Source organism: Lontra canadensis, unplaced genomic scaffold (assembly GCF_010015895.1).
Source record: "Lontra canadensis isolate GAN:19392208 unplaced genomic scaffold, GSC_riverotter_1.0 scaffold93, whole genome shotgun sequence".
Taxonomy (NCBI): Eukaryota; Metazoa; Chordata; class Mammalia; order Carnivora; family Mustelidae; genus Lontra; species Lontra canadensis.
In genome coordinates this window covers 3,528,352-3,549,835 of record NW_022631087.1, presented here as the reverse complement: position 1 = coordinate 3,549,835, position 21,484 = coordinate 3,528,352, and the positions used below count along the sequence as shown (strand labels likewise).

The 21,484-nt window shown below is 47.3% G+C and overlaps 2 protein-coding genes across 3 annotated transcripts in view; one reads left to right on the top strand and one right to left on the bottom strand.

Moving 5' to 3' along the window:
* The window catches only part of SYN3 (synapsin III), a 449,127-nt gene that overhangs the window by 157,949 nt on the left and 269,694 nt on the right, over positions 1–21,484 (top strand). The gene's annotated exons all lie outside the window — the stretch shown is intronic.
* The window catches only part of TIMP3 (TIMP metallopeptidase inhibitor 3), a 57,617-nt gene that overhangs the window by 4,423 nt on the left and 31,710 nt on the right, over positions 1–21,484 (bottom strand). The window contains exons 2-4 of the mRNA XM_032836532.1: positions 9,147–9,229; positions 1,407–1,518; positions 591–712 (exon numbers count right to left, since the gene is read on the bottom strand). Coding sequence (XP_032692423.1) covers positions 591–712; positions 1,407–1,518; positions 9,147–9,229 — 317 coding nt within the window. The remainder of the gene's footprint in view (positions 1–590; positions 713–1,406; positions 1,519–9,146; positions 9,230–21,484) is intronic.

Genomic DNA, 21,484 nt, shown 5'->3' with positions numbered 1-21,484 from the left:
GCAAAATGAGCATAGTAGTAATTAAAACCACACAGAGTTGTGAAAATTAGTGAGAGAACAGGGCAGCTCTCTCCCACAGCAGGAAGGCTGTGTGCCATGGCCTTGTGCTTGAGTCAAGGAATTAGGCCTGATTGAAGAGTGATGTCCTGCAGTATTTGGTATCAGCAGTCCTGTGCCAGCTCGCCCACCTGTGGCAGGGGCCACCAGTGAGGGAACTTCCCTGGTGAGTCCACTTGAGACTGCTCAACAGGACCTGTCAGCGTAAGGGTCTTGCACCTGCCACAACCTTGAACCACAGGAGGGGCCAGGGATGCTGAAGAGTCCTTGTGACCCTGCAGCTGCCAAGTGGGCTGCATGGTGGCAGCAGATGACAGCAGAAAGGCATTCTCCGCCCCCCACCCCCCCCAGCTTTCTTCATTGCTCAGCCTGGGGGCAACATTCCTCACCACCCCTGTTCAGACTTGCCCTTCTGCCCTGGCCCAACATTCATGCCCTTCTTAGCACAAGGGCCCAGTGCCCAGTACCGCAGGAACTGATGTTTCTGGGGCTGTGAGCCAGCACTGCCCCTGCCTGCCCTCTCCAGGGCTTACCTTGCAGTTACAGCCCAGGTGATACCGGTAGTTGAGCCCCTTGCGCTGGGAAAGGGTGAGCTGGTCCCACCTCTCCACAAAGTTGCACAGTCCTGTGTACATCTTACCGTCATAGACACGGCCTAGAGGAGGAAAGAGGACAAGAGGAGAGTTGTTTTGTCCAGAGCCCAGCCACGAAAGAATCCTCACCCCCTAAGTACCCACCTTAGACCAGGTACTGTGCTAAGAACTTTCTAATCCTATGATTTTGTTTCACCCTGCCCAACACCAAACTGTGTCCCCATTTTCGAGGTGGTGAAAACAAAGCTCAGAGAGGTTAAGGGATTTGCAAAAGGTCTTAAACCCGTGAAGTGCTGGAGCTAGGACTAAGGTCAACTTGCCCCTTCCCTCATCAGTGGTTGCTTGTTTTTGACCTTTTTTTTTCCTTTACCACATTGACTGCTTCAAGGTGGGCAACTTTCAAAGATAGACCCAATAAATAGATTGATTGTGAGGTACAGAGGAATGGGTACTAGCAATCCTTTTTTATTTATATAATCTAGTAAAGCTGAGAAACTACAAAATTACGCAAAATTACATTTCCTCAGCGGGGCCGGTGGTGGAGCTAAGACTAAAACCCAGTCTCCGTGCAGAGCCTCGAGTTCCCACCACAAGCCAAGCAAGATGCACTCTACACAATACTCCTTACAATTTACTGGGTGGGTGGCCAAGGTCCTAAGGACACGTCTGCGTCAACTCTACTTCTCTATCCTTCTGAAGCAAAGGACTGGTGGGCCTTGTCCAAACCCTGGCCTAGATGCTAGAGTTGGCCATTACCTGTCAGCAGGTACTGGTACTTGTTGACTTCTAGCTTCAAGCCACAGAGACTTTCCGAAGCTTCTGTGTGGATATACTGCACGTGGGGCATCTTGGTGAAGCCTCGGTACATCTGTGGGAGAAGGAATGTCATAAGAGAAGACCAGGGCTCCGAAAGCTTGCTGGTATTTGTTCTGTGGGGATCTGATCCAGTCCTAGTCACTGACCTAACCACCCCAGGGCCTTCACTCCAGGTAAAGCCACCTATTATTCACCTTTTGTCTGATCCACCGTTCATGCCTTTACAGAAAAACCTTCCATCCAGCCAGTCACATCACTCATTCCAACATCTCCACAACACTGCACCAGATACATACTCCTGTCATATCCCAACACCTTTTCAGAAATCCAAAGAATTGGCTGTGAAAGGGGTCCTGCCTCCCTCACCAACCTCAGCCCCCATGTTCCAAGGAGGCAGCTGGCCAGCATTCTAATGACATCTCTGGGACATTTCTCAGTATGTAAAAGCATTCCACTTACATTCCCCTCACTGTATCCTCCCAAGAACCCAAGGAAATAGGTATTATTGCACCCATCTTACAGACAAGACTCATAAATTCTGTTTGGTTGATGGAAGTTAGAACACAGGCCAGAATTCTCCATGCTTTTATTTTTCTGAGCATCTGTTGAAAGCACTGGCTTCCTTTACCCCAGATAAGGCATATAACCACATACACAAAAATTCTAGATTTTTAACTAAACACTTTATAATTACTAAGTTGCACTGTACGAAAATGCCGATACTTGGCCATTTTTATCTATAACATAATCTAACGTAGTGGTTCTCGACTGGAGGCAGTTTTACCCCCACCCCCGGAGACATTTGGCCATACCCGGAGACAGTTTGGATTGTTACAGGTGGGCGGGAGTGGTGGTTGCTACTTACATCTCTGGGAAGAGGCTGGAGATGCTCTTAAGTGCCCCCTGATGCGCGGGACAGTCCCCAAGCAAGGAATTATCTGGCCCCAAATACCAGCAGTACCAACATTGAGAAGTCCTCTTCTAATAGTCACCCACCTCATTCCCATGATAGCCCCGTGAGACAGGAACTATTTATGTCCATTTAATAGATGAGGAGCCTGAGCCCCAGACAGGTAAAGTGGCTTAGCTAAGCTCATATGGTTGGCAAATGGCAGAGGTAGGATTCCAGGCAGGAGAATCTTCTCCCGAGTCCAGCCTGTGCTGTCTCTCACTGTGCCTCCACAAGTTCATGCCCAAGGGCCTCTGGTACAGCCAAATGCTATTTATGGCTGTTGTGCCTCCTTTATCTGCATGTCATCAGAACCACTGGTGTGACCATAACGAGGCTGACCCCACTGGGTGATTCCAGGTGAAAACCACGAGTCTCACATGGGTTCAGATCTGTTGGGAGAACTCTGTTAACTGTGTGAGCTGGCGAGGGTAGGAAGGGGCTCCAAGTTGTGGCCCAATCCCATTATCCCCCTGGTTCTCAGAGCACATGGGCCCAGGATGGTTGGTGGTCTCCAAGGGTTTACAACAGGACAATGTCTCTCCCTTAGTTCCTGGCATGCGTTATTAATTTACTTACAGTAATTAATAAAAAGCCAGACATCACCTCATTGGTGTCCCATCTAAGTGCCTCCCATTTGCACTAAGATCTGGGTTTTCTCCTTATTTTGTTTTAAGTGGGCACTGACTGGGGGGGTAGATAGTCCACAAGGACCTCCACCATTATAAAGGGTCTTTTGGACCCACAGAGTTCAGGAGCCTCTGTCTTTTTAAGGGGAATGCTGTTCTAATTGTGTGCAACCATCAGTGCAGATGGTTTTAATTTACCTGGCCTCTCTTTTAACCCTTTTCTCCTGAGAGGCTCAACAGCTGAATGAGGAAACGCAGCCAAGCGCTGTGAGAATTGCTGTCCACACTTGGTTTTCAATTATGCCGTGGGGGAGCAGGGGCGGATCACATCGTACCCCCCACTTCCTCAGTGATGGATGGTGCGTCTCTGGCTTTAACAGGAACCATGCTTAAGAGCACTGCTCTGTGTGTGCCATCAAATGTGGCCTTCAAAAAACATTCTCCACACTCCCTCCTGTGTTCAGCAGCTTCTCCTCTGCGTGGCTGTTCCTTGAGTTCCTGGCAAATGTTTCAACTTGATCCTCACTCGAGGTCTTTCAGACCCAGACCATTAGAGCCTCAGTACAAACTTGTCAGTCTTTCCCTTTCATGTCCTCTCTGCTTCATGAGTGAGGATCAAGGCCCTATCTAGAGTCCAGTGACTTAAGCTGCCCAGTTGAGTTCTCATTCCTTTTGAATTTGAAGGCATCTTGATTTCAGCATGGCTTGTAGCACTTGCATGCAGAATCAAAACGTTTGTGCATTGTGAACAATAGGGTCTGACAAGCACAGTGCTGCCTTTTTTAGGGTCACTTCTGAATTTAACCATATGGTAAAGGCAGATTGTACTAATTTTGTTATCTTTTCTTTATAATAATCCCATCTTGACCTAAATATCGACCCTATAAGTATCATTAGGTCTATATTCATAGAGACTGAGAATTGGTTTGACAAATTTAGGAGGGTCGTGATAGTTTTGTAATGCCCCGATATCAGAGAATCATAGACTCTCAGAATTGGAAAAGACCTAATCCAGTCAAAGCATTGGAGGATTAATGGTCAGCTCAGGTTCTGGAAACAACCAGCCAGTCTGAACCTTGTCTCTGCCACTTATCAGCCACTTAAGCTCCTTGGGTCTCAGTTTCTTCATCCATAAAATGGGGCAAAGTGTTTACTTCATAAGGTGTTTTTGAGAATTAAGTGACTTAGAGTAGTACATGGTGTGCAACATTCAGTAAAAGTTATCTTAAAACTAGTTCTACTGGAATTCATATCAGCAGAGGGAAAGGTTTAGTCCTCGTCTTTCTCCATCTCTTTGCCCAACCTTATCTCTTAATGTAGGGATTTAAAGCTGGGTTTGAACTTCAAACTAAGCAGGTTGTGTTCTCTTTCTCTCTCTCTCCAGCTTATTGAAGTGAGACTGACAAATAAAAATGCATATGTTTAGAGTGTAATAACATGATGTTTTGATATCTGTATACACTGTGAAATGGTCACCACAATCAAGAGAATTCACACAACCGTCCCTCCCAGAGTTACCTTGTGTGTGAAGACAAATATCTTGTCTTCAGTATGGTATTATTAATTATAGTCACTATGCCATGCATTAAATCTCCAGACTTTACTCATTCTAGTTCTGTAGAACTGAGAATTTTTACCCTCTGACCAACATCTCCCCATTTCCACCACCTCCCAGCCTCTAGTGACCATCATTCTACTCTGCTTCTGTGAGAAGTTCAACTTTTTTTTAAGATTCCACATAAAAGTGAGCTTATGCTGTATTTGTCTTTTTGTGTTTGGCTTATTTCACTTAGCATAATATCCTCCAGTTTCATCCATGTTGTCACAAATGACAGGATGTCCTTCTTTTTTAAGGCTGAATAAAGTTCTGTCGTGTGTAGACACACAGCACATTTGGACTCTATAAGCGTCTGGACATCCCATCTTGGTAGTATGCACACAAAAGTTCGAAGAAGTTAGTTTCTCTGGGGTGAAGAACCAAATAATGTAAGAAAGAAATTTCTGAATCTGGGGGCTTTGAATATTTCTCGTGGAGTGCCAGGGTTTCACTCTGCAATGACAGCAGGAAATGTCACCGTCATAGCAAATATGTCCGGCATGCCTGGAGATGAGCGCTGTGCTAGATGCTGCTTTACACCATGAACTCCTTTAAACCCACAACTTTATTCTCATTTACAGACAGGGGAACTGAGTTTCAGAGACATTAGATACTTGACTGAGATACCAAGGGCAACCAAAGTCTGTCTTTCTCTATGAGAGAGAAGTCTCTCTCTTATAGAATGGGCTGTCTAGCAGGGGAAGCAGTGCATGTGAGAATGCAGGCCATCTCTGTTGAGGGCTAGCTGAGATACCCAGACCAGAAAGAGTTACAGGCATTGAGAAGGAGGAGAATGGCTCCCTGTGAGCTGGAGGGCAGGGAGGCTTCCAGCTGGAGCTTCAAAGGCGAGACCTTGCAATAGTGCTCATTTGATTAGACAAACCACTGAAGGAAGGAAGTCCCCAGGGGCCAAGCATTCCAATTGCCCAGCAAATCTGTCCTGCCCAGAGTCAGGACATGCAAAGCACATGACCAGTGGGCCTTCCCATGGATCTCCCCCCACCACCACCCCCGCTCCACCCAGCCCAGGGCCAGCTGGGACAGAATGTTCCCCACGTGTTGTCCCTGCCACGTTAGCCTGGGAGCATGTCTCCACAGCATAAAATGCAGCTCCTGGCAGAGCCCACGGCTTTCTCATGGTCCTGACCGGAGATAAGGTCCCAATAGATTAGAGTGACCAATTCTGGCAACCGCTCCAGCTATCTCCAAGTTTGATTTTGCAATAAGCTCCCTTAACATTTGTATACCCCACCCCCCCACACACACACCTGTGGGTCTCTGCAAACTCAAGATAGGCCTATAATGTGTACCAGACGTTCTGGAATTAGCGTATGGGAGAGGGTCTGCCCGCCTTTCATCTGAATGAGAAGTTCAAGGGGAGGAGGTGGGAACTCTCAGGCAGAAGAGAGAGGTGAGACAGGGTGGCTCAAATTCTCAACGTTCTCCAAGCTCCTTTAGTTCTGCTCTAAGGGAGCACTTGCTCACCCGTCTGACTCTCTGGGGTAGACTCTCTAATCCACCAGAACAAAGCCACCCAGGGACCAGTGCCAAAACTCACGCAGGCTCCCCTCTCTGGCCTCTCCTCCTTCCCTCCTACAAAGAGTTTTCAATGCACCCTTTGCAGGATGTTGCAAGTCAAGAGCTACACTGCTGAATGACAAACGGACAAATGCAAACTAACCTCTTTTTGTTCCCTGGGGAAACTACATACAGATGGGGTGGGGTGGGCCCCCAAGGGGGCAGGAATGATGAATCAGCCTGCAGCTCCACTGCTCTGTAATCTCCCTGTTGGCAAAGGCTCTATAGCTTCCCTGGCGTCTGCCACTTTCTAGTCCTATGAACTTGACTGTTACATGACCTTTCCAAGTCTGGGGCTGCCTCACCTGTAAAATAGAGGATAATGTATATCTACTTCATAGGGTTGTTATGAGGACTGTTCCATGCAAAGGGTTAGCAGAATGCCTGATACACAGTAAATGCTCAGTACATGTCACTTGAATAGAGTCTTATATTTGTTATAACAAATATAACAAATATTAACCTGCAATCCTGAAATTTTATCCTGGTAGCCTGAAGCACAGTGCCGGGCAAGAAGAGTGCTTCTGTGAGAGAAGAGAGCTCTCTCACAGCATAGAGAGAGAGAAGGAAGGGAGGGAATTGTTAGACAAACTACTCCAATCCTTATACCCCATACCTGATTAGCAAACTGCTCCCTGAGAACAGCAGAATTCAGTAGCCTTTCAGGACAGAAGGGCAATGACCCTTCTATGAGTTATCTAATATTGGGCTGGTAGGAGGGGCAGAGTTAATAAATGGCATTACATAGTGTTTGATGATCAAAGCGAGATGGTGGGGAAATTTGGGGAGCCATGTAAAGAACACACAGGATTGGGAAGGAATCCCAGCACCTTAGCTTGGGAATGAGATCTGTCTTTAATTAAATGCATGACTGGGCAAGTCATCTCCCCTTTGAACCTGTGTCAGAAGTAAAACAAGGAATTTTACTTCCCAGTGCCCAGCACCCTGGTTGCATGAGTCCGGGTAAAGGACAGTGAATGGATAGTGTGATGCCACCAGCCTGGGAGTGTGTGTGTGTGTGTGTGTGCTCTGAAGCTGATGGGTGAACAAATGTAATTTGGCCTCCAAACACCTCCCTACCAGAGGCTGGCCTGACACCAGTGAGGGGGGAATGGGACATTCTGATCACCCTGGTCTCCAGGCCCGGAAGGAAGAGGGAAGCTAGGCAAGCTTAGGAACCACTGTCTCCCAGCTGTTTCCTCAGATCTGCTGGCCAGTGTCCATAATGTGATGAGTTGTCCCAGAGTGGGAAGGGAGTGTTGCCTGAACCCCTGCTTTGTCTAACATGCTTCGGCATTTTTGCTTGCTGGCTGCGGGGAGGGGGGTGGCATACAGTGGGGGTTTCTTTGGTTGTTGTTGATCTTCTTGGTTCTCCCCTCCACACTCTTCTCTCCCCATGGCTGTCTGAAGACATAAGCTGGTCCCATGACCAGGCTTGGGCAGCCAAGGGCACCTAGCCAGGGCTGACTCTGGACATTACATAACCAGAAGGCTGTGGGCGTTTCCAAAGTTGAATCCAAAGCAACAGGTTCCACAAATGTAGTACATCAAACCTCAGGCCTCAGGATGCAGGAATAATGAGGCCTGGAAGTCTGCCTCCAGGATGGTTGGGTACCACCCATGGGCTATGGGTGGTACCTGGGTGTCAAGCCTTGTCTCCTCTGGGGAGTTTTCAGGCCAGTAGGGTCTCAACATCATTTCTCCATTAGATGGATAAACATCCACCAAGTCCCATTTGTGTGCCAAGTCCTGCTCTAGTTTCTGGAGATGCAAATATGGGCAGTGAGTAAAAGGACTTGCAGTCCACTTGGACCTGAGCATACCCCATATTGAACTTCTGAGTAGTCATGCCCATGTGTCTTGGGTCTTCTCTCCTCACCTGACTATACTTCCTTAACACAGGAACCCCATCTTCCTCGTGGCCTCCATGCTCCTGGCACAGGGTACTAAACATAGGGGGGTGCTTACAAATGTGGGGTGATGGAGCAGCTGCTGAGCCATTCAGGGTGAGTGAGTACCAGAGTGAGTCCTCTGTGCTAAGACAAACACAAGTACCTCTTTCAAGCGCCCAGAGCAGCTTTTGCTTAGAATTAACACCACACGTGTCCCAGGGCACTTAGAATCCTGAAATGCCTGAGTTGGAAGGGCTCTTAGGGGCACTACGCCCAACGCTGCACTGTTAACAGGTGGCAAAACAGAGGTCCAGGAAAGGGGGGATTCCAGGGTAAGCAGGCTCAACTGGGAGTTGAGCTGAGTGAGATAAGGAAGCAGGTTCTGCAGGTTTCAAATCTGATGTTCTTTTTGGTAAGGTGGACTTCCTTAGTGTGCTTTGTAATGTTAATATGCTCAGGAATAAGTTCAGTAATATGAATATGTTAGTAAACGGCGCTAAGCAGCTGGGAGGCAAGCTCTGGGAAAACAGGGAAAGAGGATGCAGTTCCTACTCCAGGATACGTTTCCTGTGATTGGCCAAAGTTCAGTGTAGAGATTCGAGAGTTAAATGTAAATGGTAACCTCGGCAACTGCATGAGACCAGTAAGCACTCTTGAAACTCAAAACTGAGAGCTCAGAAGAAGAGCCTGTAAGACAAACTAGTCCTACATACCCTCATTTTACAGATGGGAAGACTGACACCCAGAGAGGGACAGTGACTTGGCCAGGGTCTCGCAGTTGCCAGGGAACAAGGCTGTCTGCCATCTGGTTCCAGAATTGAGCCTCTTAACAATGGTCTTTGAGGGACTCCACTTGCACTGGCTCTAGGGTGAAGCAGCCACCTTCCCCCCCAACTTCCTGCCATCATTTCTTCTGCCTCAGCAATGCCCTCTCCAGCAGTGGGGAGGGTTATGCACACCCACTTAGCCTCCCCTAGCTAGGACTCTGCTGCCAAAAACCCAAGAGCTCTCCTGGAGCTGGATTCTGTCACTCACCTTCATCTGCTTGATGGTGTAGACCAGCGTGCCAAAAGGCCCCTCCTTCACCAGCTTCTTCCCTACCACCTTGGCCCGGATCACTGCAGAAAAAGGCAAGATACAGACAGGAAAGAGGTTAGGAAGACCTGAACCACATCAGGGATCACATCTCAGGTTGAGTGCCTGGAATTGCTTTCTTATCTCTGGGCCAACTTGAATAGATGATTGTGTTTATAAAAGTAAGAATTCAGATTAGAGACAGTGGTTGGGGGCGGGGGTGGGGAGAGGAATGGAGGAATGAAGGCAGGCAGTCATCATTCAACTTAATTATCCCAAATGTTCACAGTTGCCAACCCTGGAAATTCCTAGGCTACATTCACCCCTGGAGGAGTTTCTTGACTCTGTGGGTTTACCATAATCCAAAATCTACTGCTTTTGTTAGAGCCTATTGCCATCCTCCATTGTCCATCTGGCAATTGCCTGGTCTCCCAGAACTATTGTCTTTCCACCAGGACCTCTTCCTGAATGCTACCTCATGTGGGGCTCTCCTTTGCATGCATACATTCACTGAGTCCTGACGGGCCTGCAGGATTGCAAAGCATCCCAGCCGTTCTCCATAGCTGGTCGGCATTCTGATGGGGCCCTTGGTTCCCAGCACTTAGATGGCAAAGTATGCAGTAAAGCATAGCTCAATTAGGATGTGGTGGCGGAGGGAGCAGTTGGGAGTAGGAGCTCAGGAATCAACAGAGCTCTGCTCTGTATGGCTATTATGACTGTGGGCAAGGAATTTTGCTTCTGGCCTCCCATTTCCTCCTGTGTAAAGCCAGGATAATAATGGTACCAATCTCCTGAACTGAAAGGATTGGGTAAGATAACGCATGTGAAATTCAGCACTGTGTCTCCCACACGGTATATGTTACATAAACATTATTGATATCATCATATCATCATCATCATCACCAAAAATTGCATGCGCCGACGATAGAAGGATTGCTGCCATTGAAATTCACTCCCATCTATCACATGCCAACTCTATGCAGTAGTACATCTCATGTATTTACTCCTCAAGACAGCTTACATGGGCAGTATCACCATCCACATAATACAGACAAGGAAACTGACAGAGAAGTGAAGCCACTTGCTCTTCTGAACCTCAGTTTTCTCCTCTGGAAAGAGGGTATAACTACCTATATCAAAGAATTGGAATAAAGATTAAAGAAAAGATCTTCTGAAATTTCTTAGTACAACGTTTGGCAGAAAGGAGTTGCTCAGTAAATACCAATGGACTATGAACAGGATAAGTATTATACAGACCCAACTTGAGGAAGGCTGGAAGATAGACATTTACTACATGCAGTAAAAACACAGAGAAAGGAGGGATTTACTTAGAGATTATAAGAGGCTGTGCGTTCTTTTTGTATTTTACGTGAAAAGGAAGCACCCAGTAACTGTCTTCAGATATTTATAGAGCTCACACATGGAAGAGTAATGGACAGATCTTAAAGACGATTCAGAAACTGCAGATAAGTTGTGTTCATTGGCTCAACCCCCCCCCCCAAAAAGGCATCTAATAACAAAAACTGGCAAGAAACGGGGAGGGGCTGCCATAGGGATAGAGAGAGTCTCCGTCAAGGGGTTCTGGAAGCTCTCAGGCTAGGACCTTCCCCAAAATGGAATGGATTTTGCATGTATAGCAGCCATGCTTTGAGTCACACATTGAACTCTTCCAGTTCTAAGATCCTGTCACTCTTTTTTTTTTTTTTACCTCGTTATACTTAGCTCCTAAAAAGAGTAGGTCCTGAATAAATGCCTGTTGAACAGAATACCCTACACACACACACACACACACACACCCCTGCCCATTCTGGTTATCCCTCTTATCCTTCCCCATTTTGGATGTCCCACCACATTTCCCAATTCATTGACTCTAATCTCTAAAAACAAAACAAAACAACCTTTATTAGGACACAATCTCCGCCATCCCAACTGGATTCTGTCCCGTTCCTCTCCAAACAAGTTGGGACCCTACTCTTCCTATCAGACATGAAGTCAAGACCCAGATGAACCAACAGCCCCTCCAGAACTTCTTGCCAGGGAGGGTAAAACACAGAGCCCATTGGCGAAGTTAGCAATTTAGCAGACACAGCTCAGATTGGGAGGAGGCGAGTGGATGTTTCCAAGTCCGCTACAAAAAACGAGAGGTTGGCAAGATTCCAGGCAAAGCTCCCTCAAGATTCTGCCTCCACCTCTTTGTCTAACTTTGTAGCAGCATCCTTGGCATGGAGCCAGCCTCCCAGAGGCCCAGGGACTATTTCCTCTACAGCAACTCCCACAGTCAGGTTGTAACAGCTTAACTGTTGGGCAGAGAGCATATCTGCCAGGACTTTACTATTGATTCTTCCTGAATTGATTTGGCTCCATCCTCTGCCACTTCGTTAACACAGAAGGTAAACTAGCAAGTGAGTCTTTGCCTTAGGAGTGAAGAAATTGCAAGAGGGATTTCTTTAAATAGCAACTTCTATCCTTCCCTGGCTCAAAAATGGCTTGACTTCATTTAGACATAACATGTCATAAGCAGACCTCTCCCATAAAGTTAGGTACTTCTGGAAGCTTCTGCACACACAGCTAGCCAATTCCTTCCTTACCCTGAAGTGGCCTGAGCTTGGAACCTTTTCATCTGAGAATTGTTCGGTGAAAAGGGAGTCAGTTTCTGTAGTCAGGAAGCCACATTTGTGTTTCGTTCCACCACTACCATGCGGCCTCAGGCAAACCCCTGTGTCCCCGACCTCCTTTCTCCTAAATCTTTCTGATTGTCTTGGCCCAATGCCCATCACGTGGCTTACAAGCGATGTCCTAATTTTAGTGGAGCAGCAACATGGCAGAGCATGGAAGAACCAGGGCTCTGGAGCCTGACGCCTGGGTTCAATCCCAGCAGTGGTGCCGCATGACCTTAGGGAGGTCATTAAGCCCTTCTTTGTCTTCATTTCCTAATCTACAGCAGTTCCTCATAAACCTCATGCTGTGGGGGTTACATGCAGACACTGACAATGGTGCATTTGCTGTCACTGCTCTTAGAATAACACCCCTACCAGTGACCTCTATTGTTACTTGTCTATCATTATCTTCTGACATATACCATAAGATAAGGCCTGGGGGTTCTCTCTGGGATGGGAAGAAAGGCAAACTCCTCAAAATATCTGGCCATGCAGAATTTCAGGAAGAGGTAGGGGAACACACATAAACTGGCCAAAACAAACATACAAGGTGTTTTTAAGTCTGGAGCACCCACCTCATCACAGGGACCTGCCCTATCTCATCACCCACATGTAACCCAAGAGCAGCCTACCAGAACCAAACTCGATCACACGGTTATGGTCCAAAAAGGCTGGCAGGGAAGGCCCAGCATGGAGGCCACACCAGTTTTTTTTTTTTGTTTTTTTTTTTTTTTATAAAAACAAAACTGCGCTACACTGAACTAAAATTAAGTAATATTCTCCTCTCCCAAAGAGATTCACAAATTTCTTCCAGAGTAAAAACACCAGCCAACCTCAAATCTGCCCATTAGGTCTGAATTAATATGTCTTTATTTGCTTCGGTTTCTCCTCTGCAATGCAAATGTGTGCTATTTTATACTTTCTTGTTTGGCAGTAAGGGTGCTCCTGAGCATTCTCTGGCCTCGGGGCCACAGTAGACAGCAGAGGTATGGAAGGTCATGGTTCTCCAACAACAACAGAAGACACTTTCCAAACTTAGAGCTGGCAGCTTGGGGGCTGTTCCCGCCACCTTGGTGTAGTGGCTAGAAGCCAGCTTTACAGATGGGCTGGGCTAGACAAAGGTTTTCTTTATTTTCCTTCCTGCTGGAATGTGGCCCCACACTGTCTTCCCAGTGTCCCCCGGCAGCTAAGCCAACATAAGAGTGAGCTGGGTTGGTGTGCTGGTGGGCGTGATGACGAGAAATAGAAGTCCCATTTCCTACCTCCACAGAGACAGTCTAGTGGGAAGACAAAGTTTAAAAGTTCATGGCTAGAGGGCTAACCTCCAAGCTGTCTGAAAGCACCAGTCAGAGAAAGGGGCAATGACACAGCCTGAATCTCAGTTTTGGAGCCTCTTATGCCCCGTGAAAGGAAGCTGTGCTTCCAGGGATATGGAGGTCAAAGGAAAACAGAGTAAACAGTATTTTAATTTAAAAGTCTGTAAGAAGAAACTGACCAGGCTATGTGTGCTTATATAATTGGCACATAGACCTGTAAATATATGTAGGGCCCTCTTAAATATATCATACACCTGAGGATCCAGATGTAAAGGTATATTTCTATATAATTCTCTTTCTTTAAATAATTTTTGTGAGGAGGGCTAGTAAGAGCTTGCAAAAACAAGAGAAACAAGGCACATCCCTTCCAGAAATATAATTGTGTGTTGCCTGCCCCCACCTCCATCCATAGTAATGTAGACCACAAGCAGCACAAGTTTTGAACAAAAAACAATTCCAGCGGCAAACAAGATTCCGCTTCCAGTGCAGCTTACTGCTGTGTCCAGAAGTTGTACATCTGCTCTTTGTCAGCATATTCAGAGGGGGACAAGATGCCCACGAGAAAGCCCCTGCCTCTTACCCTCTCCTTCCACCTCCCATACAACTACCTTCAATCAAGTCCAGACCTTTTTACCCTGATCTGATGGTTGGACTTTTCTGCTAGCAGGTTGGAAGGCAAAGTTTGGCTGGATTTTAGATCAAGGATCCCTTAAATGAATTAATGTATACCAACTTAAGACCATGGATTCTGCTCATCTTAGATCTTGGGATCCTGTTGATAGCACTGTAGATCCTCCCCATGGTAAAGGAGTTGATTTAGCCATCAAATAAGTGAGATACTTTCACTACCACACACACACACACACACACACACACACACACACACACAAGTGCCCCTCACCCCCCCCCACACACACACTCTGCTCCCATTCCTGTCTCTCTGAAGGTCCTATAGAGTGACTTTGCTGACTTGACGTATGGTTTTTAGGAGGACAGCGAGGGTAGGTAAGGCACACCTGACCAGCAGGTAGGATGAATTTCTCCAAAAGCAGAAGTCACTGTTAGAGTTAACCCTAGGAAGGGGAATATTCTTCTGATAGGACCCTACCAGGCAGGATCTAGGTAAGCATAAAGGCCTAGACTATGAGCTTACCAGTCTTTCGACTTGGACTTAGAAGAAAAGAGGGGTCTGGAAGTGTCTGATAGTCACTTGATGTTCATTTCCTGGTTGCCATCCACTCGAGCCTTTCTGAGGCCAAGAGCTCATGACAAAGACAATAAGCAAGAAACCCACAGCAAGGCAGGCCCACAGCCCATCTGGCTCAGCCCAATAGGCAATTCTCTGGTCTTGTGCCCCATGGAGATCCTGCATTTTAGCCTATCCAAAGAAGGCAGAGCCAGCCTTCCTTGCTCCAGCAGCTGCCCAGCCATTCATTAACCATCAGCTCTCTGCATTTCATTACATCATGTCTGTAAGTCTAGGGGAGAGGGAGGGACTAGAACACACTCATAACAATAACTACTATTCATTAAGCCCCTCCCATGTGCCAGGCATGCATGCATGCTATCTTGCTCTATTCTTAAGATAACTCTATAAGATGGCTATTATTGTCCCCGTTTTCCAACTATGAAGAATAAGATCAGGTAGCCTGAGGGTGGTTTTGCATCCCAGCAGAACAAAAATTGGTGGGTCCCCCAAGAAAGTGGACTGCCTAAAGCCTTTTCATGGGATTTGTACTGATTGCAAAACATTTCATAATTTTCTGCACCTCCCCACCCCCACTGTCTGTTCTGGTAAGGATCAGAGAGGTGGATTTGTCCCTAGGAGGAAGGCCCCCCTGAAAAGCCCCCAGTGACCCTCATCCCTTTGATCACCCCACCACTCTCTCCCAATCACTCACACATGTGCCCTCAGATTGGTAATAAGAATCTACAAGTAATCACCATCAGTAGTAGAACAGAATATCATCATGTGCTTTCCAGCAAGGCTTTTAAAGAAGAAAATAAAATAACTTAGAAACCACAAATCCTGATGATCCCTGAGGTTTCTCACAACACTATGGGTCTGAGGTTAATTAGACTGATTAATTAGATGAGACAATGTATATGTAAAAAGGCACTTTGTAACCCTGAAGCTAAACAGATGATATACTGTTATGTTGCTGATGGTGATTACTTGAGGGTTCTGAAATGTACTAATCAGAGGAAGACAGCAAGAGACCTGATCCAGCATTTCCTCATCCCCCTGACAATCTTTGGTATCTACCTCCAATGACCCTTGCCAGAGTTCTTCACAATTATCTGCTGCCTCTTTGGGGATACTTTGTTGATGTCCAGGTTTGAGGAAAGGGCCTACAGAATGAAGGGTGGAGGGCAGACCCTGAAGGCCTACCCTACTCAGATCCTTCTGGTTTCCAGCCCCTGTGTCACCACACCCAAACCCCAAAAGCCTCTCTCCAAAGACTTGGAGGCTGAAAGTTCAGATCAACAAAACCTGGAATGAGCAGGCCTGGAACGTGTGGACCTGGATACAGTCAGGGCTCTGTCACTGTGTAACACTGGGCAAGTCACTTCCCATCCTGGCTTCTAGGTCAGGGTGATGATTACCAACCTGGAAGGGTTCTTGCCATCACCTAAGCTCCCTCTTTCTCTTCACCAAAGCAGCTCTCGTTGAGGTCACTGGTGACCTCCATGTGTTCAGTCTGGACAGTTGTGGGTTCCTCATCCTCCTCTCACTTCCACCCAGCTCATGGCTTTGTACCTCTGTACCACTAGCAGCTCCCATTTATGCATCATCCAACCCAGAGCCCCCACAACATAAGTCTACATTTAGTATCCCCTTATACGTGGAGGTCTAATAGGACATTTCCAACTCAATCCATCCAAAACTGAGCTCCTGAAAATGCCCCTCACTCACCTGAGGTCCCGTTACCTTCCTTATCTTTGGAAATGACAACTTGCTCCACTCTGGCCCCAGCCCCCTACTCCTTGTGCACCTCCCCAAACACCACCTCAGGGCCTCTGCCCTTGCAGTTCCCCCTGCTGGAACACTCTTCCTTCCAAAGCCACATGGCTCACTCCCTCACCTACTTCGATTGTCACTTGGTCAGGGGGCCTCCATGATCCCCCATAATCTTTCCTCATGCATTCCCTGTCACCCTTGGCCAGCCTCTCTGTGCTCCATAGCACTGGCCACCAGCTGACATAGTCCGTATCCATGTGCTGTTCACTAGAATGCAAGCCTCATGAGAGGGCAGGTTGTTTGCTTTACTAACTACTATAGCCTGAGCAACCAGGGAGAGCCCGGCATGTAACAAGTCCCTACTATATATCTGCTGAATGTATGAAGCTAAAGGGCCACATACATGAAGGGTGATTAAAAAAAAAAAAAAAGGATAAATGACTCCTTTGGGTAAGCTTTGGCCTATGACCAAGTCTTTCTGAACCTTATTCCATCAGAAGGGGTTAATAGCAGTTCTCAGGTTATAGGGCCAGATAAACATCTGTTCAACAATCATTTGTGGAGTACAGTGCTAGGCTCACAGGGACAAGGAGATAAATGAGGCCCTGGGGAATTCAGAGGCAAGGAAGCAGGTAAATGGTATTCAAGCAGAGCAAACACAGCAGTATGAGCAAGAGCAAAGAGCTGGCATCGCACAAAGAGGGGTGAGGTCTGTTCAAGGGGAGGGGCAGCTGGAGCTCCCTAGACAGCGGATCTAGGCCTTAGCCCATCCCCAAGCAAAGACTCCATTTGCTTTATCTGAATCCAGAGGAAGCAGAAGCCTGGACCAGATCTGATGGGGAGGGTCTAAGGAAGGAGTTGGGAGTGAGGCAGAATCCCAGCCAGGCTCTGAGCAGAGCCAGGACGGACTCACCCACCTTTCCAGGAAGATGGCCCTGAAGAACAGGAGGGGAGCAGGGAGGGGCAGCCCCTGTGAGGAAGAGTGCCCTTGGAGAAGTCTCACAATAGGCTCTTCTGGCATCCTACCCTGGTCCCCTGAGGGCACTTCTCTCTGTCAGTTTCAAAGGCCTTTGTTTGTTGGTGTGAAAGCCAGGACCAGACTGTTAAGATGCACTCCCAAATCAAGATAGGGAGTCTCTAGTTCAAAGCCTGTCCTGACTAACTCTTTCCGTTAAGTAAAAATATTAATCTTGGTTTTATTTAAGCAGGTTTTTTTGGCACGGAATGAACCCCTGTGGCTAAAAATAAACCCAAATACACACACACTCTCAGAAAAATCTGGAGAGCTGCAAATCATTTCAACCCAAGTTTCCATCTCAGGGAAAGCTATTAAAAGCAGGAGGATATTAAAACCTCTCTGCACAGAGCCTCTTTTCTCAGTGCCTGCCTTGTGTTCTAGGGTCCTTGAAGCAAGGCTGTCCTAGGGAGGGCCTCCCGGCAAACAGGGGCCTGCGGGAGGCGGGGGCACATGTGGGCTCCTAGCTCTCCTCACCTTGGAAGCAGTGTGGGTTTCTGCCTGAGCAGTCCGGGAAACATGTTGGGGCCTCAGCTGTATGTATATCAAATGAAGGGGCCCAGAGAGGCAAGCAAAGGGAACACAGGTCCAGAAAGGTCAAGCTGCCTTGTACTTTGAGATTATCCAAAAGGAACACAAGCAAAATCTGTGTCTTACTCCAGCTTTCATGTTTTAAGTGGCAATCTCGATTTTAAACTATTAAAAGACAAAATTTAAGAGTCACCACCTAGGTATATGTCTGGACTTGGCATTAATACATTTCATTTGCAGTGTAACCACTTTCAAAGTCAGCCACCCTCAATTTCTTCCTGTAGCCACGGCCAGTTTGGGAGAAAGGTACAGATCATTTGACCCAGAACAGGGTTAAAGTCCTAGGATTCAGGGCTGACTTACTTGGGGGTGGTGAGGACCATCTGAGAAGGGAGGTGCTATTCCTATGATCTGGGTTTCTAAAAGGCTGGTAAGGTGACTGCCCCAAAGGGTTTACCAAAGCCTTAGAATTGCTGAAGCTTTTGTTCTGCAAAGGGTGGCCAGAGGGGGATGTCAGTACCCCAAAGTACAGAAAGTAAGAAGCGAGGTCCCTCCCCAGAGCACCCCCCCCCATTCTCTCAGTAACAGATGGGAGCGACAACCCTACCCACAGACCCCCAAGCCTCCCTTGGTTTTGCAACATAACGGGATTATTTTGAATAGCACAGTGATGTATAAAGGGGTCTCTGGGGTTTGGACCTCATCCCAAGTCCTGCCACTGCAAAGCCTCCAGCACCCCTTATAGCTTCCCTGCTCCCTGCCCCACTACACTGACCTGCCCTGTGATGCCCATTGTCTCAGTGAGAATGACTTACATGTCTGTTTCCCTACAAGACCTACCTACCTGAAATGCCACCTCCTCCAGTAAGACTTCTGCCCACCTTAGACCACACTAAATCCCTCCAGTCTTCTTGGCTTCCTTTTTTCCCAAAGTTATTCTACCTTAATGGTCAGTTGCTTGGCACTCATTAGCCTGAATTGTTAGATAATAGGCCTGCATCTGACTCTAGCACCTGACAAGGCGCCTAGAATATGGCAAGGCTTCCCCAAGTGTTTGTTGAATGAAGAATGAGGCTACAGGAGGGAATGAAAAGTAATACAATAAAAGGAGACAGAGATGGATTTGGGTTCAAGCTATTGGAGTGTGGGTCAGGAGTCTGAGCTCCTAAACGTCACCCAGAAAAGAAGAGAGGGAGGCAGGTATAAGTGTGATCTGAGAAGCTAGAATGGGACCCTAATATCCAAATGCTGAAGATTCATATCTAAAAAGAGGGGAGTCACGGGGTCCAATTACAAGAGGCCTCGGTTAACAAATGCCTGTGGGGGGACAGCACCCAAACTTCAGATGAGAAACCCAAGGTTTAGCATCAGAAAGGTCAGTGGTGCCACCTCCTTATTCTCCTCCCTCCTCCTCCTCATCCTTCTCTGTTCTCCTACCCCCTCCTCCACCTTAGTCCTCCCCCCTCCCTCCTCCTCTTTTCTCCTCCTCCCTTCTCTCCTCCTCCTCCTCCCTCTTCCTCCTTCCTACCTCTCCTTCTCCTCCTCTTTTGTCCTCCTCCTTTTCCCTCCTCCTTCTCCTCCCTCCTCCTCCCTCCTATGTCTCCTTTCTCCTCCTCCCTCCCATGCCTTCTTTCTCCTCCTCCCTCCCCACTTTCCTCCTCCTCCTTCTCTTCCTTCCTCCTCCCTTCCCTTCTCCTCCTCATCCTTCTCCTTCTAACATGAGTTGAAATTAAATCACTTATTCACTATTACTTCAGAAGTGTTCGACTACATGCTTTGGATCTTCTGCTATGCCTTGGGGATTCAGCAGTCAGCAGGTAGACAAGGTCCTACCTTCACGAAGGTTATTTATATCCTGAGACAAAAAGATAAAAGCCACAGGAGCATGTATCAGACACACTTAACCAAGCTAGGCAATTTCTGTACTTTGGGGTATTGGCATTCTCCTCCTGGTCACCCTCTGCAGAGCAAAAGTCTCAGCCATTCTGATCATACTTGGTGAACACTTTGGGGTAGTTGCCTTATTAGCCATTTAGAAACCTAGAGCACAGTAACACCATCTCCCTTCTAAGATGGTCCTTATTCCCTAGGTAAGACCTGGTGGTGCTATGGATGCATGTAGGTGGGAGACATTCTGCCTTGCTGAGATCTGAGAAATCAGCAGGGGTCAGCTCAAGTGAAGAGGATTAAAAGGCCTTCAGGTGGAGGAGGGGGCAGAGGTGAAGGCCTTTGAGAGGCTGGAGAGCCTAGCCTATCAGAGTAATAGAAAGCAGTGTGTGTGACAAGGGGATGGTGGAAGCCAAGAGGTAGGCAGGATTTTGTATAGGCTGGGTCTTGCTCCAACACATGTCATTTCTCAGGTGGGCAGTGATAGAGAAATCACTTCATCCTGGCCAACGACCCTTATGTTAATAAGTGCCCAATGTGTGCCTGAATGGTCAGCTGATAGGAGGGCCCCAAAGCCTCAAGAAACCCCTAGAAACATGTTCAGGACTTGTTTGCCCCACTTTACATTAGACCCATTAATGGTCCCATTCCAGTTCACATCCTGTTTCTGATCTCCAAAGTTAAGATTTAAGGAATCCATGTCTCCCCCAACACCTTCCTCCAAGTCCCTTCATTCTCTCCCAGTGGTCTTACCTTGGGTGCTTTGGCTGGCTCAGCTCAGTATGTGCCAGAGTCTAGGAAGCCTGCTGATCTCTAGAAAGCTCTACCCTACTTGGTTCAGAGTCACTGACCTGTTCACTGTTGTGCAGGCACACAGGTCAGGGGTGCCCAGAATAACCCCCCTGCTGAGTGCTCCAGCCCTCCCCAGGGGCCCATGGGAAACTATCCCAAACAAGAGGCCACCAGAATAGCAGCCTGGTCTTCAACCATGGCTCCTTTGAAGCAGTGCCCAGAAAAATACCGTGCCGACGAATGGTTCTCGGAACTTAGAGCTTTCAGGTCAGGTCATTTCTGTGAGACCAGAATGGTTGGCAACATCTCAGGAGGTGTCTGTAGTATTTTATTTTTCTGCTAATTGGGATTTTGTTTGCTAGGAGAGCAGAGAGACTCCAGGAGAGGTCCAGGAGTAGGAAAGCCAAGGAACTGTGAAGCAAAGGGACCTCCCTCATTTGTACAGCAGACCTGCAGATGTGTCTTTGCAGACAGGCAGTGAATCTGTTCCCAAAATGCAGTGAGGATGGATAAGAGACTTTGTTGTGGTTTCAGTAAGAAGCAATGTCTGCTCCCCTCTCTGTCTCGGGGGATTATGTAGCACAGATGCCAAAAAGAATGTGGTACATTTATAATAACCCTTTGGGTAGCTTTTAAAACAGTCCAGGCTTCCTCTTTCTCTCTTTAACTTCCTTAACTTCAGCCAGGAAGACTGTGGACATCAGGTGGACCCAGCACAGGGGTTCCCATTTAAAGCAGGTGCTCCCCTGCCTGGCTTACTCAGAACATTCCCACCGGCTCAGGACCCAGGTAGTAGGCACTCAGGCAGAAACAGGTATGAAGAAAAAGAAGGCCAGACTATAGATCTTCAATCCCCAAGACAGTTATCAAAGGTAGCTAACGTTGAGAGTGTGGAAGAATGGCTGGAGATTAGATACAAGAGCCGTTTAAGGAAGCCAGCCTTGTTTTAAAGAAAATACAGAAGAAAAGAATGCTTAAGGCTGCCCTCTTTGGTCAAAGTGGGTAACAGCAGAATGATAAACCTGTCCCTGGCATCTTTGCACACAACTTGCCCTTGCAGTGTGATAGGAAATTATGACAATGGTGAAAGAAAAAGAAAGAAAGAAAGAAAGAAAGAAAGAAAGAAAGAAAGAAAGAAA